Raw genomic sequence first — 24879 nt, forward strand, 5'->3', positions numbered from 1 at the left:
GCTTCGTGCAATTGCCTTCATCCGAACAATTCCCGGATGGCCTCGATGAAATTGTTGCAGGATCCTTCGTCGAAACTGGGCCGGAACGATGACTCTGTTGCCGAACATGACACATCCGTCAATCATGCTGAGCGATTCCCGTCGTAGAAAATACGGTTGAACTGCAGCGGAAAGGTTCTTGGAGCAGCTGGGCCATCCTTCGCGTATGTGTTGAGCAACAGATTGGAGTGTGGCGTCGGTTGTTGTAGCCTTTTACAATGCTGCGAATGAAACAGGAACCTTTTCTGTTGTGTCAGCAAGAATGCTTACCAAATCTTCCTCAAGGCTCAGCGCAGCGATAACATATTCTTCTTCGGGTTGGATGGGCTGGTCGATCAGTCGGGACAACAGATCTGCACATCCGAATTCGTTGGTGGATACATGCTGAATCTCGAAGTCGTAATTCAGCATCGTGAGAGCCCACCGTTGTAGTCGGTTCGCAGTGTGTAGGGGAATCCCCTTCTTAGAACCGAAGATGGAAAGTAGTGGCTTGTGGTCAGTCAGCAGTGTGAAATGGCGTCCCAACAAATACTTGTGGAATTTGGTCACTGCATAGACCAACGCAAGCGCTTCCTTCTCTGGTTGTCCATAATTACGCTCCGCAGGTGCGAGCGTCCTCGAAGCGTGTTGTACTGCCTTCATTCTGCCATCAGGGAACTGGTGAAAGATGACTGCCCCGATGCCTGTGCTTGATGCATCCGCAGCCACGATGATTGGAAGCTTAGGGTCGTAATGCATTAGCAGCAGGTTTGATTGAAGCGTCCTTTTGAACTGGTCGAAAGCCTGTTGGCATGCCGATGTCCACTGCCATTTCACGTCCTTCTTCAACAGCTGGTCCATTGGATGCCGCAATTCGTGAATGTTGCGCACGAACCTACCGTAGAAGTTGACCGCACCCAGGTATGATCGAAGCTCGGGAACGTTAGTTGGCGGTGGGAGTGCAGCGATAGCCTTCACTTTCTCGGGGTCTGGACGAATGCCTTGTTTGTCCACAATGTGCCCCAAATAGCCGAGTTGTGATTGAAAGAAATGACACTTCTCAGCCTTCACGTGAAAACCATACTCTTTGAGCCGCTGGAAGAGTAGGTTGAGTGACGTTGCGTGTGAGCTGATGTCCTTTCCAAACACGATGACATCATCGATGAAAGAGCGGACACCAGGTATGTCTGCTATCATTCCATCCACCACACGTTGGAATACGCCCGGCGCAGATTTCACTCCGGGAGCCAGGCGATTGAACCGGAACAATCCTCGATGCGTGTTGATTGTGAGCAGCTTCTTGAGTCGTCATCCACCTCAAGCTGCAGATACGCATCAGAAAGATCGACGATGCTGAAAACGGTGCTGCCGTTGAGTTGGGCGAAAATTTCCTCTGGCGTCGGAAGCGGATAGTGATTTGGTTCCAACGCCTCGTTTAGCCCCGTCGAGTAGTCTGCACATATGCGCACTCGACCGTTAGGTTTGCGCACTGCCACGATGGGAGCAGCCCATTCGGAGAAATCGACAGGTTCGAGGATGCCCAATGATTGTAACCGTGTGAGTTCAGCATCGACCAATGGAATGGTGTTGAAAGGAACTGGGCGCTTTGGACAGAAAATAGGTTTAGCATTTGGTTTGAGAAAAAGCTTTACCTTCAATTTCCTGCAGTGTCCCAGTGAATCATTGAAAACATTTGCATGCTTTGCTCGAAATTCACTAATCTGCTGATCGATCGACTTCGTCGTTACTTGATTGCAAACAGAGTCGAGAGGAACTGACCACAGCTTGAACAGGTCAATCCAGTCGATGCCGAGAAGGTTGAGGTTGGCAGTCGTCGTGACGAAACATCTGCCTCTAGCAGTTTTTCCGTTGATGCTGACGTCGCACTGGAACTCACCCATCAGATGAAGTGGTTTGCCCGACGCGTTGATTGCTTGGATCGTCGGTTTGATGATTGAAGGGTTACCCAAGTTGTTCCAGGTTTGCTTTGATATCACCGTGATATCGCTTGCTGTGTCCAGTTGGAGCCTGGTAGCCACGCCGTTGATCAAAGTAGGCACGTACTTTCGGTTGCTGGAATGGTTAGCGATGTGGTTCACGATGTATACTCCTCTAGCATTGACTTTCCGAGGGTTGTTTTGTCTATTTGCTGGCTGATTCGTTTGCTGATTTGATGGCTGATTCGATGGTGACTGATTCGATGTTTTCTTTTCCCCTCCGCCTGGAACTGTCTGCCGTTTGGAATAACAGCCGCAATAGCCTTCCTTGTGGCCAATTCGGTTGCACTGTTTGCACTGGTGCTCCGAAAACGGACAGTTCCGGACAAAATGCATTTGTCCGCATTGCCAACAAGGGGTGCGAGGCAGCTTACCTTCCGGTTTTGAAGTGTGTGGATGATGAAAACTTCCCTTCTCCTGGACAACGTGAACCGCTTGTTTCGAGCTTGACTGGCGCTCAATCATCGATGTGTCCTCCTTGAGATTAACGAGTCGTTGATATTCGTTAATCAAGGTCTGAAGATTCACGGGAGCTTCTGCTGTTTCACATTCAATCCGGGAAAGAAGCCTTGGTCGCGTGTCGGCGTAGGCATGACCCTTAAGGCCACTCACAAACACCAAGCACTTGAACTGATCGATGTTCATATTTTTGAAGTCGAAATCTTCGCATGAACGATTCACCTTCCCTGCGTAGCTAATGATGTCCTCTGCTTCAGATTTTACTAGCTGGAGGCACTGGTACCGCTTGTTAAAAATGGAGGTGTGTGTGCCGAACATTTGCGATAGTATCTTGACGGTGCCAGCAAAATCGACGTCTTTGGGAAGCTTCGGCAAGATGAAGTTGACGTACCTGACGTGGGATGGTGTGTCCAACTTCCTCAACAGCAGGCGTACCTTGGCGGAATCGTCTAAATTCTTGGCATCCGATTCGAAAAGATCCGTATACCGGCTGTACCACTTTTCGAAAGTGATTCCATTTTCCGGGTCGAACGAAAATTCACTGATGTTGGTTGCCAAGGATTCGAGAGTTTGCTCCGTATTGTTCGGCTGTGCCAGCTTCTGCAGGAGTTCCGTCATCAAAAGGATTGCTTGCTGTAGTTCTGCCATCGCTTCTTTCGTTGTGCTTCAAAATTTCAAAATCCTCGTCGCCAGAATTGATATGTCCGAACTACTCGGACTATTACACACAGGTTCAAGTTAAAGTTTTGTATTTGAAAATCAACTTCAGAGTAAAGCGGTGATGAGCTATCGGCTCTTTTATACCGCATGGTTGCTATGCTTTCTAAGTGTTGCTATGTGTTCCATTATCCCTGTGGTAACTGGGATCCAACAGTTACAGGATGAAGGGAACGATGCTGAGCGCCACTGTCCCAGAAAACCTTATCACTTTTACCCGTACAAAAAAAAACCGTAGAAAAGAAAAACCCAATAAAAGAAGCACACAGGACGCGACACAGGATCTGCACAGAACTCGCACAGGCCACGCCAGGCCAGGGCACCGGTACGACGAAATGAACCAAAATCGGACCTGGAAATGTAACAACACTTGGATGCGTTTTCCAAAACCCACACACCACAGGTAACTAGATGGTTACCAGCCGAAAATGCGTAATCTGTCAAGTTGCTGTTTCGATCGTAGTACACATGTGAACATCACCCAACCAAAGGCTATATATGTAAACCACACTTATGCATCAGGTTATATCCTCACTACGAGTAAACGCAAGGTGACGTGTTTTCGCTCGCTCTCACTTTTAACGGTTTTTTCGAGTGTTTTTGCGAAAAATTGATTCTGCTGTTGCTTCTAGTTACATTTCGCAGGTGGCCAAAGAGAATCGAACATGTCGATTAGAGAAGGACGTGCGCCCAATTCTAGTTCGCCGGAGTCCTTGATGGTGGTGAATCTCTCCACCTATCGGATTGAAGGCGAATTCGATGCTGGTGGCTGCGGCACGGTGTTGGTGGGCAGCCATGCCCGCTCCAAGCAGCCGGTGGTGATGAAAATGGCCAGCAAAGAGGTGGACCGGCTTCTGCTCGCCACGGAGCGCCGGATCTATGCGCGGCTGCCGAAGGCTCGTGGATGGCCCAGACTCATCGACGCCGGTACGTATCGCAAACGCGACGTGCTGGTTTTGGAGCGCCTGGGGCCATCACTGCAGGACTTACTGAACTTGTGCGGAGGACGCTTCGGTCTGAAGACGGTTTCGCAGCTAGCGCTGCAACTGCTCGACAGGCTGGAAACATTCCACGAGCTGGGGTACGTTCACCGCGACCTGAAGCCGGACAATGTCCTGCTGGGTCGCGGAACGACCCGCAAGACGCTGCACTTGATCGACTTCGGTCTTGCCGAGCCGTATCGGCACCCACGCACGGGGGAACACATAGCGCAGGATGCGTTTTTCCCGTTCGCCGGAACGATCGAGTTTGCACCAGTGTTCGCTCATCTGGAGTATACACCGAGCAGGCGAGATGACATTTTGTCACTCGCCTACATGCTGGTGTTTTTGCTCCGCGGTGGCCTACCGTGGTATGGTACCGAGGAGCGATTTGATCCGGACGAGGCACTGCTTCTGAAGTTGCGCATTACGCCTAGCGAGCTGTGTAGAGGACTGCCGGCTGAGTTTCAGCGGTTGACCGAGTACGCGTTGCAGATGGAATTCTGCGACGCGCCGGACTATACCGAGCTGAAGCGGATGTTCCGGAATCTGCTGCGCCAACATTCCATGCAGCACGATTTGCATTTCGATTGGAACCGGTTTGGCTGCTAAACCAGCACCTAATTTCTTTTCTCTCTCTTTCTCTCTCTCTCTCTTCGTTCCAGCTTTCGTAAAGTGACGTGTAAGTCACCCCAGTATAAGGCGCCGTGAAGGAACAGCCCGATGCTGGGACGGTGGCCAAATCCGATCCTCTGCCTCCTCGTGGCGCCACTGGATGTTGGCCTCTGGTGTTGTCAGACTCACCAGCGGCCTAACCAAAGAGGACGGTCACCAAGCGTTTGCTCAACGGAGCTACACGTACATTTGATGCTATGGGGTTGAAGGGAAATAAATATGTATTTATTGTACTTTAGTGTAAGATTGAGGCCATGTAAAAATACACGTGTAGCATTGGAATAAATTGAAATGTACAAATGCCTATATAAAACGAGTTAATTTTCGAGTTTGCAATGATTGCAATTTTCAACTCTTTCTCGCCGGATAGCATCAACTTCAAACGTACATTGTGGGGATGTTTTCCACTGCCGACGCCGATCCACGAACACAAATTTTGATAGGCCACCTTTACATGAGCATAGCTTTCGAACGCGAGCTTATATAAGGGCGTGCGTGCGGGGCATCGAAGGAAAGCTCTCGCCAAGTACTATCCGACGGTGGGGTATTGCCCCTCCTCCCGCCCTCCCTGTTCCATACTGCAGGAAGGAAAAAGGTCAAATTGCTTTCGAACGGATGCTAATACAAAGCTATATCAGGCAGCGACAGACGCGTCGGTACAAGTTGTGCAACTTTTGTCTCACAAGCGTGTCCTCCTAGGAACCACTCAGCTCGACTCTTCCAGTCAAAAAACGTGATTTTGTGTGAAATTTTCACCGTTTTACACACAGGTGTGGGAATGTTTTTTTCCCCCTTCCCGGATCCATTGTTATCCCTCGTTGGATAGGGCGCGGCTAGTAGACCAAATTTGGTACGACCATTTGCGTAGGTACGATCAACACTCGTTACTCAAAATCGGAGTCAAAGTCCTTCTGCAGAACGCGCCACGGGCTGTCATTTGAAAACGGCCTCCGGAAAATGAACCGAATTTTTGTGATTCGGTTTCACATGTGATTCGTGATGGAAAAAGCCATCGAACACTTCAATTTACATCGAGATTTGAATGCGTGTAGCGGAAGAGAACGTTTCTCCGTCGACGCTTAGATAATCGAGATAATTCATTTGCTGCTACTCGCCATTTGTCTGAAGCATTCTTACCCCGGTTTAGTAGCGATGTCCACATCTGCAACCGAATGTAGAGGAAAGAACTTCAGTCCGGAATCAATGGCCTACAAAAATGGACAACTAAAACGAAATATCAGGGAAATGTAAAATATTTCACACCAAACAACCTTAAAGCTTGGGTTGTTCCAAAAATATTTTATCGAATAGAAATAGTGTCTTCGAAAGTCTCTGGCTCCTCTTTACCGTACTGCTCTGAGGCATTCTATCGGGGCCTTTATAGTCCAGTCCTACTCCATCACTGTTCTGCAAAAGCGGGCAGCTTTCTTTCTCACATATCATCACACACAGATTGGATTACAGAAGCCTTCATTGAAAGTGCCAAACAGGCATTCACGGAACTGACGGAAGGAAGAACGGTTGCCACAAACTGCAGAACAATCACGAAATGGAGAAAGGTTGTGGGTCCAAAACAGCCCCAGAGTTGATTGGGAAATGCAAAACAGGACCGATAGATGATGCTAAATTCAGATGGTTCGTGTTCGAGGAGGCGAATGAGCTGCGCGATTCGTGCGCGATCGGGTTTCTCGCCATCGCAAATTGAAACTCCCTACCTTCGTTGGATCGAACACGGATCATACGCTAAGAGAATGATGCGAAGCGCATGTCTCCCATGGAACGTATTGAGATTGTAACGCAGATGAAGCTGTGCCGCAAACCACGTAACAAAGCCTTGTCGATCGAGATTCTCCTGTGTCCTGTGGCCCGGGTTGTGCAAGCGTTGAACAAGCGAGTGCGAGACACGCACGCAATTTCTGGATGAAGGATCATCATTGACGCTGAAGTTACCCTAGCAGCGAGTATCAGATTGAAGGGCCAGCCGGGCCCCCACTTGAGTTGCAGTGGACGGCCAACGTGAAACGCAAGGCGACGTTTCAGCTTCACGTTTGACCTGGAGCCTGGAGATTGCTGCACGCGGGGGAGAGCGGTCGTTCACGGCGACGGTTTCAACAGCTAAGTTTGCCACAACAAAATATTCATTATCCCACACTGACAAGTTCGAATGATTACGTACAGGATCGGCCAGCGGAACATCAGGAGGATGGTACACCGAGAACCAGGCTTGGAAAATCCCAATCGGCTTGGAGAATGTGCTCCTACTACTTCCACCGCTGGAGCCTCAATCTGGGTGACCGATTGCGGTGAGGACGATGTTGGGATGGGCTGTTTACGGGACACAAAAGGGAAACACCATCAGGCGAGTGACGATACCGGGTGGTGAGATAGTATGCACCACCAAACACACAAGCAGCGGGAAAGGCAGCGTCGACGTACCAGGACCAGGGCATCCTGCAGCAGCACAGCGGTGTCTATGAGCAGCTGCTATGACGGCCGAATGCCACCGGTAGCAGCCATCCTTACGACAATTCCAGCGGCAGCAGCAGTACGTACGATCCACAACACCCATCGCGCAAACACTCCACCGCTACACGGCCGCGCACGGAAAGCGCATCTGAGCACGGAAAGCGCATGTGATCACGGAAAGTGTAAAGTGAATCGGGAAAAAACGATGACAGTTGTTGTTGAACTTGTCCCGTTGTAGCCAAGGATTAAAAATATCAGGTGGTGGATTAGGGAGGCCTTTGGGGGGTCGCCATAGTTGAGGGACTTTACGTCATTTTAGAACCGTTGACCATTGGTTTCCGCACACAAAGCTTAGCAAATATAACAGATTTCGATTTGTTATTAGGTGCATTTTAGTGTGTGTCTATTGATTTTATCGAAAAACGTAATAAATATATACAAAAGATTTGATGATTTGTTTATGCACGAAATTTAAAATCATGCATGAGTTCTAATGTCAAGTAAATTCTCCATGCGGCTCGTAGATAATGAGGAATTAATGTAAAAATTGAAAAAAAAAATAATGATTTCTTAATTTTTATCATCAAAAATGTCGAAAACACAAAGAATTCTAGAATAAATTCACAGAATAACACAAAATAACACACTTTAATGTATGTTTCAATGTTAAATAAGAAATACTCACCAAGTCCAAAATATATTTTTAAAGAATATTTATTCGAAAAAATGGGGTAGATAAATTATATGAACAAATTTAATTCATGTAAACAAAGTTTGAATCCTGGGGGGACCTTACGTCAAGTGACGAATTGTCAAAATGCACTAGAGTCCACCACCTGATATTTTTAAAATCCACCTTGGGTGGGTCACCATAGTTGGGGGGACTTTGGTGTCATTTTAAACCCGCTACACACCGTTGGTTTCAAAAAGTATAGCAAACAGAAAAATTTTTCTTTCTTGCTTATAGGCAAGTGCATTTTTGTATTTATTCATTTTATTGAACAAACATCAGAGATACAAAATCAGGCAATACTTACTGCAATTGTCCTCGTGTGTCCATGTGTCTCGTAGATGATGCGGAATAAAGGTGACAAAATAGCAAATAAATTAATGATTTCTTAGTCTTCGTCTCTATCTGTCCTCACCTGATCTCGGATTGCATCCACCTTGCGTAGAGCTTCGGTTGATAGTAAAAGATGCAGCGGTTCTGAATAGTACTAAATCTCGCCGATAGATGACGCTGGACATTGGGACATTGGTTCGTGTTCGAGGAGGCGAATGAGCTGCGCGATTCGTGCGCGATCGGGTGATTTCTCGCCATCGCAATTCGCAAATTCGCACGCTTCATATCTCGGCGGCATCTCGACATCGCGACCGAAAAACGGGTACCATTTTACGAGGTGTAATTAGAATCGGCGCAATAAACCGTTTCCATCAAAGGCACACATCCGCGTGTTTGGAAGACTCTCCCTGCAAAAAAAAAGTAAACGTTTTCGCTACGCGATTAAATGTTAATGTTCACAAACCAATTTCATGTTTTTTTTTAGTTCTCTAAAGTTCCAATCCGGGCGAGGTTTTCAATACTTTTGCATTCATACTTTAAAGGCTTGCGTCCATCCAGCCTGGGTAATATGTAAGTTCTTTTTTAAATTCTGCCGCCGGTTGATGCTTTGATGTTGATCCTGTTTCGGAGATAAAAGCGTCCACCACTTTGACGCATTCTCATGGAGACGCACGGTGGCGGCTGAGCGCCACTGTCCCAGAAAACCATCACTTTTACCCGTACAAAAAAAAACCGTAGAAAAGAAAAACCCAATAAAAGAAGCACACAGGACGCGACACAGGATCTGCACAGAACTCGCACAGGCTACGCCAGGCCAGGACACCGGTACGACGAAATGAACCAAAATCGGACCTGGAAATGTAACAACACTTGGATGCGTTTTCCAAAACCCACACACCACAGGTAACTAGATGGTTACCAGCCGAAAATGCGTAATCTGTCAAGTTGCTGTTTCGATCGTAGTACACATGTGAACATCACCCAACCAAAGGCTATATATGTAAACCACACTTATGCATCAGGTTATATCCTCACTACGAGTAAACGCAAGGTGACGTGTTTTCGCTCGCTCTCACTTTTAACGGTTTTTTCGAGTGTTTTTGCGAAAAATTGATTCTGCTGTTGCTTCTAGTTACATTTCGCAGGTGGCCAAAGAGAATCGAACATGTCGATTAGAGAAGGACGTGCGCCCAATTCTAGTTCGCCGGAGTCCTTGATGGTGGTGAATCTCTCCACCTATCGGATTGAAGGCGAATTCGATGCTGGTGGCTGCGGCACGGTGTTGGTGGGCAGCCATGCCCGCTCCAAGCAGCCGGTGGTGATGAAAATGGCCAGCAAAGAGGTGGACCGGCTCCTGCTCGCCACGGAGCGCCGGATCTATGCGCGGCTGCCGAAGGCTCGTGGATGGCCCAGACTCATCGACGCCGGTACGTATCGCAAACGCGACGTGCTGGTTTTGGAGCGCCTGGGGCCATCACTGCAGGACTTACTGAACTTGTGCGGAGGACGCTTCGGTCTGAAGACGGTTTCGCAGCTAGCGCTGCAACTGCTCGACAGGCTGGAAACATTCCACGAGCTGGGGTTCGTTCACCGCGACCTGAAGCCGGACAATGTCCTGCTGGGTCGCGGAACGACCCGCAAGACGCTGCACTTGATCGACTTCGGTCTTGCCGAGCCGTATCGGCACCCACGCACGGGGAACACATAGCGCAGGATGCGTTTTTCCCGTGCGCCGGAACGATCGAGTTTGCACCAGTGTTCGCTCATCTGGAGTATACACCGAGCAGGCGAGATGACATTTTGTCACTCGCCCACATGTTTTTGCTCCGTGGTGGCCTACCGTGGTATGGTACCGAGGAGCGATTTGATCCGGACGAGGCACTGCTTCTGAAGTTGCGCATTACGCCTAGCGAGCTGTGTAGAGGACTGCCGGCTGAGTTTCAGCGGTTGACCGAGTACGCGTTGCAGATGGAATTCTGCGACGCGCCGGACTATACCGAGCTGAAGCGGATGTTCCGGAATCTGCTGCGCCAACATTCCATGCAGCACGATTTGCATTTCGATTGGAACCGGTTTGGCTGCTAAACCAGCACCTAATTTCTTTTCTTCTCTTTCTCTCTCTCTCTTCGTTCCAGCTTTCGTAAAGTGACGTGTAAGTCACCCCAGTATAAGGCGCCGTGAAGGAACAGCCCGATGCTGGGACGGTGGCCAAATCCGATCCTCTGCCTCCTCGTGGCGCCACTGGATGTTGGCCTCTGGTGTTGTCAGACTCACCAGCGGCCTAACCAAAGAGGACGGTCAGTGGGACACCAAGCGTTTGCTCAACGGAGCTACACGTACATTTGATGCTATGGGGGTTGAAGGGAAATAAATATGTATTTATTGTACTTTAGTGTAAGATTGAGGCCATGTAAAAATACACGTGTAGCATTGGAATAAATTGAAATGTACAAATGCCTATATAAAACGAGTTAATTTTCGAGTTTGCAATGATTGCAATTTTCAACTCTTTCTCGCCGGATAGCATCAACTTCAAACGTACATTGTGGGGATGTTTTCCACTGCCGACGCCGATCCACGAACACAAATTTTGATAGGCCACCTTTACATGAGCATAGCTTTCGAACGCGAGCTTATATAAGGGCGTGCGTGCGGGGCATCGAAGGAAAGCTCTCGCCAAGTACTATCCGACGGTGGGGTATTGCCCCTCCTCCCGCCCCTCCCTGTTCCATACTGCAGGAAGGAAAAAGGTCAAATTGCTTTCGAACGGATGCTAATACAAAGCTATATCAGGCAGCGACAGACGCGTCGGTACAAGTTGTGCAACTTTTGTCTCACAAGCGTGTCCTCCTAGGAACCACTCAGCTCGACTCTTCCAGTCAAAAACGTGATTTTGTGTGAAATTTTCACCGTTTTACACACAGGTGTGGGAATGTTTTTTCCCCCTTCCCGGATCCATTGTTATCCCTCGTTGGATAGGGCGCGGCTAGTAGACCAAATTTGGTACGACCATTTGCGTAGGTACGATCAACACTCGTTACTCAAAATCGGAGTCAAAGTCCTTCTGCAGAACGCGCCACGGGCTGTCATTTGAAAACGGCCTCCGGAAAATGAACCGAATTTTTGTGATTCGGTTTCACATGTGATTCGTGATGGAAAAAGCCATCGAACACTTCAATTTACATCGAGATTTGAATGCGTGTAGCGGAAGAGAACGTTTCTCCGTCGACGCTTAGATAATCGAGATAATTCATTTGCTGCTACTCGCCATTTGTCTGAAGCATTCTTACCCCGGTTTAGTAGCGATGTCCACATCTGCAACCGAATGTAGAGGAAAGAACTTCAGTCCGGAATCAATGGCCTACAAAAATGGACAACTAAAACGAAATATCAGGGAAATGTAAAATATTTCACACCAAACAACCTTAAAGCTTGGGTTGTTCCAAAAATATTTTATCGAATAGAAATAGTGTCTTCGAAAGTCTCTGGCTCCTCTTTACCGTACTGCTCTGAGGCATTCTATCGGGGCCTTTATAGTCCAGTCCTACTCCATCACTGTTCTCCAAAAGCGGGCAGCTTTCTTTCTCACATATCATCACACACAGATTGGATTACAGAAGCCTTCATTGAAAGTGCCAAACAGGCATTCACGGAACTGACGGAAGGAAGAACGGTTGCCACAAACTGCAGAACAATCACGAAATGGAGAAAGGTTGTGGGTCCAAAACAGCCCCAGAGTTGATTGGGAAATGCAAAACAGGACCGATAGATGATGCTAAATTCAGATGGTTCGTGTTCGAGGAGGCGAATGAGCTGCGCGATTCGTGCGCGATCGGGTTTCTCGCCATCGCAAATTGAAACTCCCTACCTTCGTTGGATCGAACACGGATCATACGCTAAGAGAATGATGCGAAGCGCATGTCTCCCATGGAACGTATTGAGATTGTAACGCAGATGAAGCTGTGCCGCAAACCACGTAACAAAGCCTTGTCGATCGAGATTCTCCTGTGTCCTGTGGCCCGGGTTGTGCAAGCGTTGAACAAGCGAGTGCGAGACACGCACGCAATTTCTGGATGAAGGATCATCATTGACGCTGAAGTTACCCTAGCAGCGAGTATCAGATTGAAGGGCCAGCCGGGCCCCCACTTGAGTTGCAGTGGACGGCCAACGTGAAACGCAAGGCGACGTTTCAGCTTCACGTTTGACCTGGAGCCTGGAGATTGCTGCACGCGGGGGAGAGCGGTCGTTCACGGCGACGGTTTCAACAGCTAAGTTTGCCACAACAAAATATTCATTATCCCACACTGACAAGTTCGAATGATTACGTACAGGATCGGCCAGCGGAACATCAGGAGGATGGTACACCGAGAACCAGGCTTGGAAAATCCCAATCGGCTTGGAGAATGTGCTCCTACTACTTCCACCGCTGGAGCCTCAATCTGGGTGACCGATTGCGGTGAGGACGATGTTGGGATGGGCTGTTTACGGGACACAAAAGGGAAACACCATCAGGCGAGTGACGATACCGGGTGGTGAGATAGTATGCACCACCAAACACACAAGCAGCGGGAAAGGCAGCGTCGACGTACCAGGACCAGGGCATCCTGCAGCAGCACAGCGGTGTCTATGAGCAGCTGCTATGACGGCCGAATGCCACCGGTAGCAGCCATCCTTACGACAATTCCAGCGGCAGCAGCAGTACGTACGATCCACAACACCCATCGCGCAAACACTCCACCGCTACACGGCCGCGCACGGAAAGCGCATCTGAGCACGGAAAGCGCATGTGATCACGGAAAGTGTAAAGTGAATCGGGAAAAAACGATGACAGTTGTTGTTGAACTTGTCCCGTTGTAGCCAAGGATTAAAAATATCAGGTGGTGGATTAGGGAGGCCTTTGGGGGGTCGCCATAGTTGAGGGACTTTACGTCATTTTAGAACCGTTGACCATTGGTTTCCGCACACAAAGCTTAGCAAATATAACAGATTTCGATTTGTTATTATGTGCATTTTAGTGTGTGTCTATTGATTTTATCGAAAAACGTAATAAATATATACAAAAGATTTGATGATTTGTTTATGCACGAAATTTAAAATCATGCATGAGTTCTAATGTCAAGTGGGGCCTCCATGCGGCTCGTAGATAATGAGGAATTAATGTAAAAATTGAACAAAAAAAAATGATTTCTTAATTTTTATCATCAAAAATGTCGAAAACACAAAGAATTCTAGAATAAATTCACAGAATAACACAAAATAACACACTTTAATGTATGTTTCAATGTTAAATAAGAAATACTCACCAAGTCCAAAATATATTTTTAAAGAATATTTATTCGAAAAAATGGGGTAGATAAATTATATGAACAAATTTAATTCATGTAAACCAAGTTTGAATCCTGGGGGACCTTACGTCAAGTGACGAATTGTCAAAATGCACTAGAGTCCACCACCTGATATTTTTAAAATCCACCTTGGGTGGGTCGCCATAGTTGGGGGGACTTTGGTGTCATTTTAAACCCGCTACACACCGTTGGTTTCAAAAAGTATAGCAAACAGAAAAAATTTTCTTTCTTGCTTATAGGCAAGTGCATTTTTGTATTTATTCATTTTATTGAACAAACATCAGAGATACAAAATCAGGCAATACTTACTGCAATTGTCCTCGTGTGTCCATGTGTGTCTCGTAGATGATGCGGAATAAAGGTGAAAATAGCAAATAAATTAATGATTTCTTAGTCTTCGTCTCTATCTGTCCTCACCTGATCTCGGATTGCATCCACCTTGCGTAGAGCTTCGGTTGACAGTAAAAGATGCAGCGGTTCTGAGTAGTACTAAATCTCGCCGATAGATGACGCTGGACATTGGGACATTGGTTCGTGTTCGAGGAGGCGAATGAGCTGCGCGATTCGTGCGCGATCGGGTGATTTCTCGCCATCGCAATTCGCAAATTCGCACGCTTCATATCTCGGCGGCATCTCGACATCGCGACCGAAAAACGGGTACCATTTTACGAGGTGTAATTAGAATCCGCGCAATAAACCGTTTCCATCAAAGGCACACATCCGCGTGTTTGGAAGACTCTCCCTGCAAAAAAAAAAAGTAAACGTTTTCGCTACGCGATTAAATGTTAATGTTCACAAACCAATTTCATGTTTTTTTTAGTTCTCTAAAGTTCCAATCCGGGCGAGGTTTTCAATACTTTTGCATTCATACTTTAAAGGCTTGCGTCCATCCAGCCTGGGTAATATGTAAGTTCTTTTTTAAATTCTGCCGCCGGTTGATGCTTTGATGTTGATCCTGTTTCGGAGATAAAAGCGTCCACCACTTTGACGCATTCTCATGGAGACGCACGGTGGCGGGTGTGATACAGCTGCTGGCTGTTGGTCTGGCTTTTCATCTCCACGGACTGAAATTACAACAAAACATTATTTAAACGATGTAAACAAATGCCTACCGGTTGTTACAGGATGAAGGGAACGATGCTGAGCGCCACTGTCCCAGAAAACCTTATCACTTTTACCCGTACAAAAAAAGCCGTAAAAAAGAAAAACCCAATAAAAGAAGCACACAGGACGCGACACAGGATCTGCACAGAACTCGCACAGGCTACGCCAGGCCAGGACACCGGTACGACGAAATGAACCAAAATCGGACCTGGAAATGTAACAACACTTGGATGCGTTTTCCAAAACCCACACACCACAGGTAACTAGATGGTTACCAGCCGAAAATGCGTAATCTGTCAAGTTGCTGTTTCGATCGTAGTACACATGTGAACATCACCCAACCAAAGGCTATATATGTAGACCACACTTATGCATCAGGTTATATCCTCACTACGAGTAAACGCAAGGTGACGTGTTTTCGTTCGCTCTCACTTTTAACGGTTTTTTCGAGTGTTTTTGCGAAAAATTGATTCTGCTGTTGCTTCTAGTTACATTTCGCAGGTGGCCAAAGAGAATCGAACATGTCGATTAGAGAAGGACGTGCGCCCAATTCTAGTTCGCCGGAGTCCTTGATGGTGGTGAATCTCTCCACCTATCGGATTGAAGGCGAATTCGATGCTGGTGGCTGCGGCACGGTGTTGGTGGGCAGCCATGCCCGCTCCAAGCAGCCGGTGGTGATGAAAATGGCCAGCAAAGAGGTGGACCGGCTCCTGCTCGCCACGGAGCGCCGGATCTATGCGCGGCTGCCGAAGGCTCGTGGATGGCCCAGACTCATCGACGCCGGTACGTATCGCAAACGCGACGTGCTGGTTTTGGAGCGCCTGGGGCCATCACTGCAGGACTTACTGAACATGTGCGGAGGACGCTTCGGTCTGAAGACGGTTTCGCAGCTAGCGCTGCAACTGCTCGACAGGCTGGAAACATTCCACGAGCTGGGGTTCGTTCACCGCGACCTGAAGCCGGACAATGTCCTGCTGGGTCGCGGAACGACCCGCAAGACGCTGCACTTGATCGACTTCGGTCTTGCCGAGCCGTATCGGCACCCACGCACGGGGAACACATAGCGCAGGATGCGTTTTTCCCGTGCGCCGGAACGATCGAGTTTGCACCAGTGTTCGCTCATCTGGAGTATACACCGAGCAGGCGAGATGACATTTTGTCACTCGCCCACATGCTGGTGTTTTTGCTCCGTGGTGGCCTACCGTGGTATGGTACCGAGGAGCGATTTGATCCGGACGAGGCACTGCTTCTGAAGTTGCGCATTACGCCTAGCGAGCTGTGTAGAGGACTGCCGGCTGAGTTTCAGCGGTTGACCGAGTACGCGTTGCAGATGGAATTCTGCGACGCGCCGGACTATACCGAGCTGAAGCGGATGTTCCGGAATCTGCTGCGCCAACATTCCATGCAGCACGATTTGCATTTCGATTGGAACCGGTTTGGCTGCTAAACCAGCACCTAATTTCTTTCTTCTCTCTTTCTCTCTCTCTTCGTTCCAGCTTTCGTAAAGTGACGTGTAAGTCACCCCAGTATAAGGCGCCGTGAAGGAACAGCCCGATGCTGGGACGGTGGCCAAATCCGATCCTCTGCCTCCTCGTGGCGCCACTGGATGTTGGCCTCTGGTGTTGTCAGACTCACCAGCGGCCTAACCAAAGAGGACGGTCAGTGGGACACCAAGCGTTTGCTCAACGGAGCTACACGTACATTTGATGCTATGGGGGTTGAAGGGAAATAAATATGTATTTATTGTACTTTAGTGTAAGATTGAGGCCATGTAAAAATACACGTGTAGCATTGGAATAAATTGAAATGTACAAATGCCTATATAAAACGAGTTAATTTTCGAGTTTGCAATGATTGCAATTTTCAACTCTTTCTCGCCGGATAGCATCAACTTCAAACGTACATTGTGGGGATGTTTTCCACTGCCGACGCCGATCCACGAACACAAATTTTGATAGGCCACCTTTACATGAGCATAGCTTTCGAACGCGAGCTTATATAAGGGCGTGCGTGCGGGGCATCGAAGGAAAGCTCTCGCCAAGTACTATCCGACGGTGGGGTATTGCCCTCCTCCCGCCCTCCCTGTTCCATACTGCAGGAAGGAAAAAGGTCAAATTGCTTTCGAACGGATGCTAATACAAAGCTATATCAGGCAGCGACAGACGCGTCGGTACAAGTTGTGCAACTTTTGTCTCACAAGCGTGTCCTCCTAGGAACCACTCAGCTCGACTCTTCCAGTCAAAAACGTGATTTTGTGTGAAATTTTCACCGTTTTACACACAGGTGTGGGAATGTTTTTTCCCCCTTCCCGGATCCATTGTTATCCCTCGTTGGATAGGGCGCGGCTAGTAGACCAAATTTGGTACGACCATTTGCGTAGGTACGATCAACACTCGTTACTCAAAATCGGAGTCAAAGTCCTTCTGCAGAACGCGCCACGGGCTGTCATTTGAAAACGGCCTCCGGAAAATGAACCGAATTTTTGTGATTCGGTTTCACATGTGATTCGTGATGGAAAAAGCCATCGAACACTTCAATTTACATCGAGATTTGAATGCGTGTAGCGGAAGAGAACGTTTCTCCGTCGACGCTTAGATAATCGAGATAATTCATTTGCTGCTACTCGCCATTTGTCTGAAGCATTCTTACCCCGGTTTAGTAGCGATGTCCACATCTGCAACCGAATGTAGAGGAAAGAACTTCAGTCCGGAATCAATGGCCTACAAAAATGGACAACTAAAACGAAATATCAGGGAAATGTAAAATATTTCACACCAAACAACCTTAAAGCTTGGGTTGTTCCAAAAATATTTTATCGAATAGAAATAGTGTCTTCGAAAGTCTCTGGCTCCTCTTTACCGTACTGCTCTGAGGCATTCTATCGGGGCCTTTATAGTCCAGTCCTACTCCATCACTGTTCTCCAAAAGCGGGCAGCTTTCTTTCTCACATATCATCACACACAGATTGGATTACAGAAGCCTTCATTGAAAGTGCCAAACAGGCATTCACGGAACTGACGGAAGGAAGAACGGTTGCCACAAACTGCAGAACAATCACGAAATGGAGAAAGGTTGTGGGTCCAAAACAGCCCCAGAGTTGATTGGGAAATGCAAAACAGGACCGATAGATGATGCTAAATTCAGATGGTTCGTGTTCGAGGAGGCGAATGAGCTGCGCGATTCGTGCGCGATCGGGTTTCTCGCCATCGCAAATTGAAACTCCCTACCTTCGTTGGATCGAACACGGATCATACGCTAAGAGAATGATGCGAAGCGCATGTCTCCCATGGAACGTATTGAGATTGTAACGCAGATGAAGCTGTGCCGCAAACCACGTAACAAAGCCTTGTCGATCGAGATTCTCCTGTGTCCTGTGGCCCGGGTTGTGCAAGCGTTGAACAAGCGAGTGCGAGACACGCACGCAATTTCTGGATGAAGGATCATCATTGACGCTGAAGTTACCCTAGCAGCGAGTATCAGATTGAAGGGCCAGCCGGGCCCCCACTTGAGTTGCAGTGGACGGCCAACGTGAAACGCAAGGCGACGTTTCAGCTTCACGTTTGACCTGGAGCCTGGAGATTGCTGCACGCGGGGGAGAGCGGTCGTTCACGGCGATGGTTTCAACAGCTAAGTTTGCCACAACAAAATATTCATTATCCCACACTGACAAGTTCGAATGATTACGTACAGGATCGGCCAGCGGAACATCAGGAGGATGGTACACCGAGAACCAGGCTTGGAAAATCCCAATCGGCTTGGAGAATGTGCTCCTACTACTTCCACCGCTGGAGCTTCAATCTGGGTGACCGATTGCGGTGAGGACGATGTTGGGATGGGCTGTTTACGGGACACAAAAGGGAAACACCATCAGGCGAGTGACGATACCGGGTGGTGAGATAGTATGCACCACCAAACACACAAGCAGCGGGAAAGGCAGCGTCGACGTACCAGGACCAGGGCATCCTGCAGCAGCACAGCGGTGTCTATGAGCAGCTGCTATGACGGCCGAATGCCACCGGTAGCAGCCATCCTTACGACAATTCCAGCGGCAGCAGCAGTACGTACGATCCACAACACCCATCGCGCAAACACTCCACCGCTACACGGCCGCGCACGGAAAGCGCATCTGAGCACGGAAAGCGCATGTGATCACGGAAAGTGTAAAGTGAATCGGGAAAAAACGATGACAGTTGTTGTTGAACTTGTCCCGTTGTAGCCAAGGATTAAAAATATCAGGTGGTGGATTAGGGGGGCCTTTGGGGGGTCGCCATAGTTGAGGGACTTTACGTCATTTTAGAACCGTTGACCATTGGTTTCCGCACACAAAGCTTAGCAAATATAACAGATTTCGATTTGTTATTATGTGCATTTTAGTGTGTGTCTATTGATTTTATCGAAAAACGTAATAAATATATACAAAAGATTTGATGATTTGTTTATGCACGAAATTTAAAATCATGCATGAGTTCTAATGTCAAGTAAATTGCGGCCCATGCGGCTCGTAGATAATGAGGAATTAATGTAAAAATTGAAAAAAATAATGATTTCTTAATTTTTATCATCAAAAATGTCGAAAACACAAAGAATTCTAGAATAAATTCACAGAATAACACAAAATAACACACTTTAATGTATGTTTCAATGTTAAATAAGAAATACTCACCAAGTCCAACATATATTTTTAAAGAATATTTATTCGAAAAATGGGGTAGATAAATTATATGAACAAATTTAATTAATGTAAACAAAGTTTGAATCCTGGGGACCTTACGTCAAGTGACGAATTGTCAAAATGCACTAGAGTCCACCACCTGATATTTTTAAAATCCACCTTGGGTGGGTCGCCATAGTTGGGGGGACTTTGGTGTCATTTTAAACCCGCTACACACCGTTGGTTTCAAAAAGTATAGCAAACAGAAAAAATTTTCTTTCTTGCTTATAGGCAATTTTGTATTTATTCATTTTATTGAACAAACATCAGAGATACAAAATCAGGCAATACTTACTGCAATTGTCCTCGTGTGTCCATGTGTGTCTCGTAGATGATGCGGAATAAAGGTGAAAATAGCAAATAAATTAATGATTTCTTAGTCTTCGTCTCTATCTGTCCTCACCTGATCTCGGATTGCATCCACCTTGCGTAGAGCTTCGGTTGACAGTAAAAGATGCAGCGGTTCTGAGTAGTACTAAATCTCGCCGATAGATGACGCTGGACATTGGGACATTGGTTCGTGTTCGAGGAGGCGAATGAGCTGCGCGATTCGTGCGCGATCGGGTGATTTCTCGCCATCGCAATTCGCAAATTCGCACGCTTCATATCTCGGCGGCATCTCGACATCGCGACCGAAAAACGGGTACCATTTTACGAGGTGTAATTAGAATCGGCGCAATAAACCGTTTCCATCAAAGGCACACATCCGCGTGTTTGGAAGACTCTCCTGCAAAAAAAAAAGTAAACGTTTTCGCTACGCGATTAAATGTTAATGTTCACAAACCAATTTCATGTTTTTTTTAGTTCTCTAAAGTTCCAATCCGGGCGAGGTTTTCAATACTTTTGCATTCATACTTTAAAGGCTTGCGTCCATCCAGCCTGGGTAATATGTAAGTTCTTTTTAAATTCTGCCGCCGGTTGATGCTTTGATGTTGATCCTGTTTCGGAGATAAAAGCGTCCACCACTTTGACGCATTCTCATGGAGACGCACGGTGGCGGGTGTGATACAGCTGCTGGCTGTTGGTCTGGCTTTTCATCTCCACGGACTGAAATTACAACAAAACATTATTTAAACGATGTAAACAAATGCCTACCGGTTGTTACAGGATGAAGGGAACGATGCTGAGCGCCACTGTCCCAGAAAACCTTATCACTTTTACCCGTACAAAAAAAGCCGTAAAAAAGAAAAACCCAATAAAAGAAGCACACAGGACGCGACACAGGATCTGCACAGAACTCGCACAGGCCACGCCAGGCCAGGACACCGGTACGACGAAATGAACCAAAATCGGACCTGGAAATGTAACAACACTTGGATGCGTTTTCAAAACCCACACACCACAGGTAACTAGATGGTTAACAGCCGAAAAAATGCGTAATCTGTCAAGTTGCTGTTTCGATCGTAGTACACATGTGAACATCACCCAACCAAAGGCTATATATGTAGACCACACTTATGCATCAGGTTATATCCTCACTACGAGTAAACGCAAGGTGACGTGTTTTCGTTCGCTCTCACTTTTAACGGTTTTTTCGAGTGTTTTTGCGAAAAATTGATTCTGCTGTTGCTTCTAGTTACATTTCGCAGGTGGCCAAAGAGAATCGAACATGTCGATTAGAGAAGGACGTGCGCCCAATTCTAGTTCGCCGGAGTCCTTGATGGTGGTGAATCTCTCCACCTATCGGATTGAAGGCGAATTCGATGCTGGTGGCTGCGGCACGGTGTTGGTGGGCAGCCATGCCCGCTCCAAGCAGCCGGTGGTGATGAAAATGGCCAGCAAAGAGGTGGACCGGCTCCTGCTCGCCACGGAGCGCCGGATCTATGCGCGGCTGCCGAAGGCCCGTGGATGGCCCAGACTCATCGACGCCGGTACGTATCGCAAACGCGACGTGCTGGTTTTGGAGCGCCTGGGGCCATCACTGCAGGACTTACTGAACTTGTGCGGAGGACGCTTCGGTCTGAAGACGGTTTCGCAGCTAGCGCTGCAACTGCTCGACAGGCTGGAAACATTCCACGAGCTGGGGTACGTTCACCGCGACCTGAAGCCGGACAATGTCCTGCTGGGTCGCGGAACGACCCGCAAGACGCTGCACTTGATCGACTTCGGTCTTGCCGAGCCGTATCGGCACCCACGCACGGGGGAACACATAGCGCAGGATGCGTTTTTCCCGTTCGCCGGAACGATCGAGTTTGCACCAGTGTTCGCTCATCTGGAGTATACACCGAGCAGGCGAGATGACATTTTGTCACTCGCCTACATGCTGGTGTTTTTGCTCCGCGGTGGCCTACCGTGGTATGGTACCGAGGAGCGATTTGATCCGGACGAGGCACTGCTTCTGAAGTTGCGCATTACGCCTAGCGAGCTGTGTAGAGGACTGCCGGCTGAGTTTCAGCGGTTGACCGAGTACGCGTTGCAGATGGAATTCTGCGACGCGCCGGACTATACCGAGCTGAAGCGGATGTTCCGGAATCTGCTGCGCCAACATTCCATGCAGCACGATTTGCATTTCGATTGGAACCGGTTTGGCTGCTAAACCAGCACCTAATTTCTTTTCTTCTTTCTCTCTCTCTCTCTCTTCGTTCCAGCTTTCGTAAAGTGACGTGTAAGTCACCCCAGTATAAGGCGCCGTGAAGGAACAGCCCGATGCTGGGACGGTGGCCAAATCCGATCCTCTGCCTCCTCGTGGCGCCACTGGATGTTGGCCTCTGGTGTTGTCAGACTCACCAGCGGCCTAACCAAAGAGGACGGTCAGTGGGACACCAAGCGTTTGCTCAACGGAGCTACACGTACATTTGATGCTATGGGGGTTGAAGGGAAATAAATATGTATTTATTGTACTTTAGTGTAAGATTGAGGCCATGTAAAAATACACGTGTAGCATTGGAATAAATTGAAATGTACAAATGCCTATATAAAACGAGTTAATTTTCGAGTTTGCAATGATTGCAATTTTCAACTCTTTCTCGCCGGATAGCATCAACTTCAAACGTACATTGTGGGGATGTTTTCCACTGCCGACGCCGATCCACGAACACAAATTTTGATAGGCCACCTTTACATGAGCATAGCTTTCGAACGCGAGCTTATATAAGGGCGTGCGTGCGGGGCATCGAAGGAAAGCTCTCGCCAAGTACTATCCGACGGTGGGGTATTGCCCCTCCTCCCGCCCTCCCTGTTCCATACTGCAGGAAGGAAAAAGGTCAAATTGCTTTCGAACGGATGCTAATACAAAGCTATATCAGGCAGCGACAGACGCGTCGGTACAAGTTGTGCAACTTTTGTCTCACAAGCGTGTCCTCCTAGGAACCACTCAGCTCGACTCTTCCAGTCAAAAACGTGATTTTGTGTGAAATTTTCACCGTTTTACACACAGGTGTGGGAATGTTTTTTCCCCCTTCCCGGATCCATTGTTATCCCTCGTTGGATAGGGCGCGGCTAGTAGACCAAATTTGGTACGACCATTTGCGTAGGTACGATCAACACTCGTTACTCAAAATCGGAGTCAAAGTCCTTCTGCAGAACGCGCCACGGGCTGTCATTTGAAAACGGCCTCCGGAAAATGAACCGAATTTTTGTGATTCGGTTTCACATGTGATTCGTGATGGAAAAAGCCATCGAACACTTCAATTTACATCGAGATTTGAATGCGTGTAGCGGAAGAGAACGTTTCTCCGTCGACGCTTAGATAATCGAGATAATTCATTTGCTGCTACTCGCCATTTGTCTGAAGCATTCTTACCCCGGTTTAGTAGCGATGTCCACATCTGCAACCGAATGTAGAGGAAAGAACTTCAGTCCGGAATCAATGGCCTACAAAATGGACAACTAAAACGAAATATCAGGGAAATGTAAAATATTTCACACCAAACAACCTTAAAGCTTGGGTTGTTCCAAAAATATTTTATCGAATAGAAATAGTGTCTTCGAAAGTCTCTGGCTCCTCTTTACCGTACTGCTCTGAGGCATTCTATCGGGGCCTTTATAGTCCAGTCCTACTCCATCACTGTTCTGCAAAAGCGGGCAGCTTTCTTTCTCACATATCATCACACACAGATTGGATTACAGAAGCCTTCATTGAAAGTGCCAAACAGGCATTCACGGAACTGACGGAAGGAAGAACGGTTGCCACAAACTGCAGAACAATCACGAAATGGAGAAAGGTTGTGGGTCCAAAACAGCCCCAGAGTTGATTGGGAAATGCAAAACAGGACCGATAGATGATGCTAAATTCAGATGGTTCGTGTTCGAGGAGGCGAATGAGCTGCGCGATTCGTGCGCGATCGGGTTTCTCGCCATCGCAAATTGAAACTCCCTACCTTCGTTGGATCGAACACGGATCATACGCTAAGAGAATGATGCGAAGCGCATGTCTCCCATGGAACGTATTGAGATTGTAACGCAGATGAAGCTGTGCCGCAAACCACGTAACAAAGCCTTGTCGATCGAGATTCTCCTGTGTCCTGTGGCCCGGGTTGTGCAAGCGTTGAACAAGCGAGTGCGAGACACGCACGCAATTTCTGGATGAAGGATCATCATTGACGCTGAAGTTACCCTAGCAGCGAGTATCAGATTGAAGGGCCAGCCGGGCCCCCACTTGAGTTGCAGTGGACGGCCAACGTGAAACGCAAGGCGACGTTTCAGCTTCACGTTTGACCTGGAGCCTGGAGATTGCTGCACGCGGGGGAGAGCGGTCGTTCACGGCGACGGTTTCAACAGCTAAGTTTGCCACAACAAAATATTCATTATCCCACACTGACAAGTTCGAATGATTACGTACAGGATCGGCCAGCGGAACATCAGGAGGATGGTACACCGAGAACCAGGCTTGGAAAATCCCAATCGGCTTGGAGAATGTGCTCCTACTACTTCCACCGCTGGAGCCTCAATCTGGGTGACCGATTGCGGTGAGGACGATGTTGGGATGGGCTGTTTACGGGACACAAAAGGGAAACACCATCAGGCGAGTGACGATACCGGGTGGTGAGATAGTATGCACCACCAAACACACAAGCAGCGGGAAAGGCAGCGTCGACGTACCAGGACCAGGGCATCCTGCAGCAGCACAGCGGTGTCTATGAGCAGCTGCTATGACGGCCGAATGCCACCGGTAGCAGCCATCCTTACGACAATTCCAGCGGCAGCAGCAGTACGTACGATCCACAACACCCATCGCGCAAACACTCCACCGCTACACGGCCGCGCACGGAAAGCGCATCTGAGCACGGAAAGCGCATGTGATCACGGAAAGTGTAAAGTGAATCGGGAAAAAACGATGACAGTTGTTGTTGAACTTGTCCCGTTGTAGCCAAGGTGGATTCAAAAATATCAGGTGGTGGATTAG

The 24879-nt window shown here is 48.0% G+C and overlaps 4 protein-coding genes and 1 long non-coding RNA gene across 8 annotated transcripts; 3 read left to right on the top strand and 2 right to left on the bottom strand.

Moving 5' to 3' along the window:
* Window positions 1-122: 122 nt before the first annotated feature.
* Window positions 123-3159, bottom strand: LOC120901112 (uncharacterized protein K02A2.6-like). The gene is given in 3 exon segments (XM_040308821.1): window positions 123-260; window positions 310-1316; window positions 1319-3159. Coding segments are annotated over 3 exon segments (2949 nt in total). The 5' UTR covers window positions 3123-3159.
* A 697-nt stretch (window positions 3160-3856) lies between these two features.
* LOC120901115 (casein kinase I-like) lies at window positions 3857-4783 on the top strand. Its single transcript, XM_040308822.1, has one exon. It carries the CDS (start codon window positions 3857-3859, stop codon window positions 4781-4783), a length of 927 nt encoding a protein of 308 aa, XP_040164756.1.
* Window positions 4784-9540: 4757 nt separating this feature from the next.
* On the top strand, window positions 9541-10460 carry LOC120901116 (casein kinase I-like). Its single transcript, XM_040308823.1, has 2 exons — window positions 9541-10052; window positions 10163-10460. Exons 1-2 carry the CDS (start codon window positions 9541-9543, stop codon window positions 10458-10460), a joined length of 810 nt encoding a protein of 269 aa, XP_040164757.1.
* A 3486-nt stretch (window positions 10461-13946) lies between these two features.
* Window positions 13947-14985, bottom strand: LOC120903261. Of its 4 annotated transcripts, none has more exons than XR_005739568.1 (3): window positions 14899-14985; window positions 14521-14784; window positions 13947-14462 (listed from the first exon to the last, which is right to left on the bottom strand). It is a non-coding gene; the product is annotated as an uncharacterized LOC120903261 (long non-coding RNA). The 4 variants fall into 4 exon arrangements; XR_005739567.1 differs by having other exon boundaries at window positions 14885-14973; XR_005739569.1 differs by having other exon boundaries at window positions 14843-14973.
* Window positions 14986-21144: 6159 nt separating this feature from the next.
* Window positions 21145-22071, top strand: LOC120901117 (casein kinase I-like). Its single transcript, XM_040308824.1, has one exon. The coding sequence runs from the start codon at window positions 21145-21147 to the stop codon at window positions 22069-22071; it is 927 nt and encodes a 308-aa protein (XP_040164758.1).
* The last annotated feature ends 2808 nt before the right edge of the window (window positions 22072-24879 follow it).

This window comes from Anopheles arabiensis, chromosome 3 (assembly GCF_016920715.1).
Source record: "Anopheles arabiensis isolate DONGOLA chromosome 3, AaraD3, whole genome shotgun sequence".
Lineage (NCBI taxonomy): Eukaryota > Metazoa > Arthropoda > Insecta > Diptera > Culicidae > Anopheles > Anopheles arabiensis.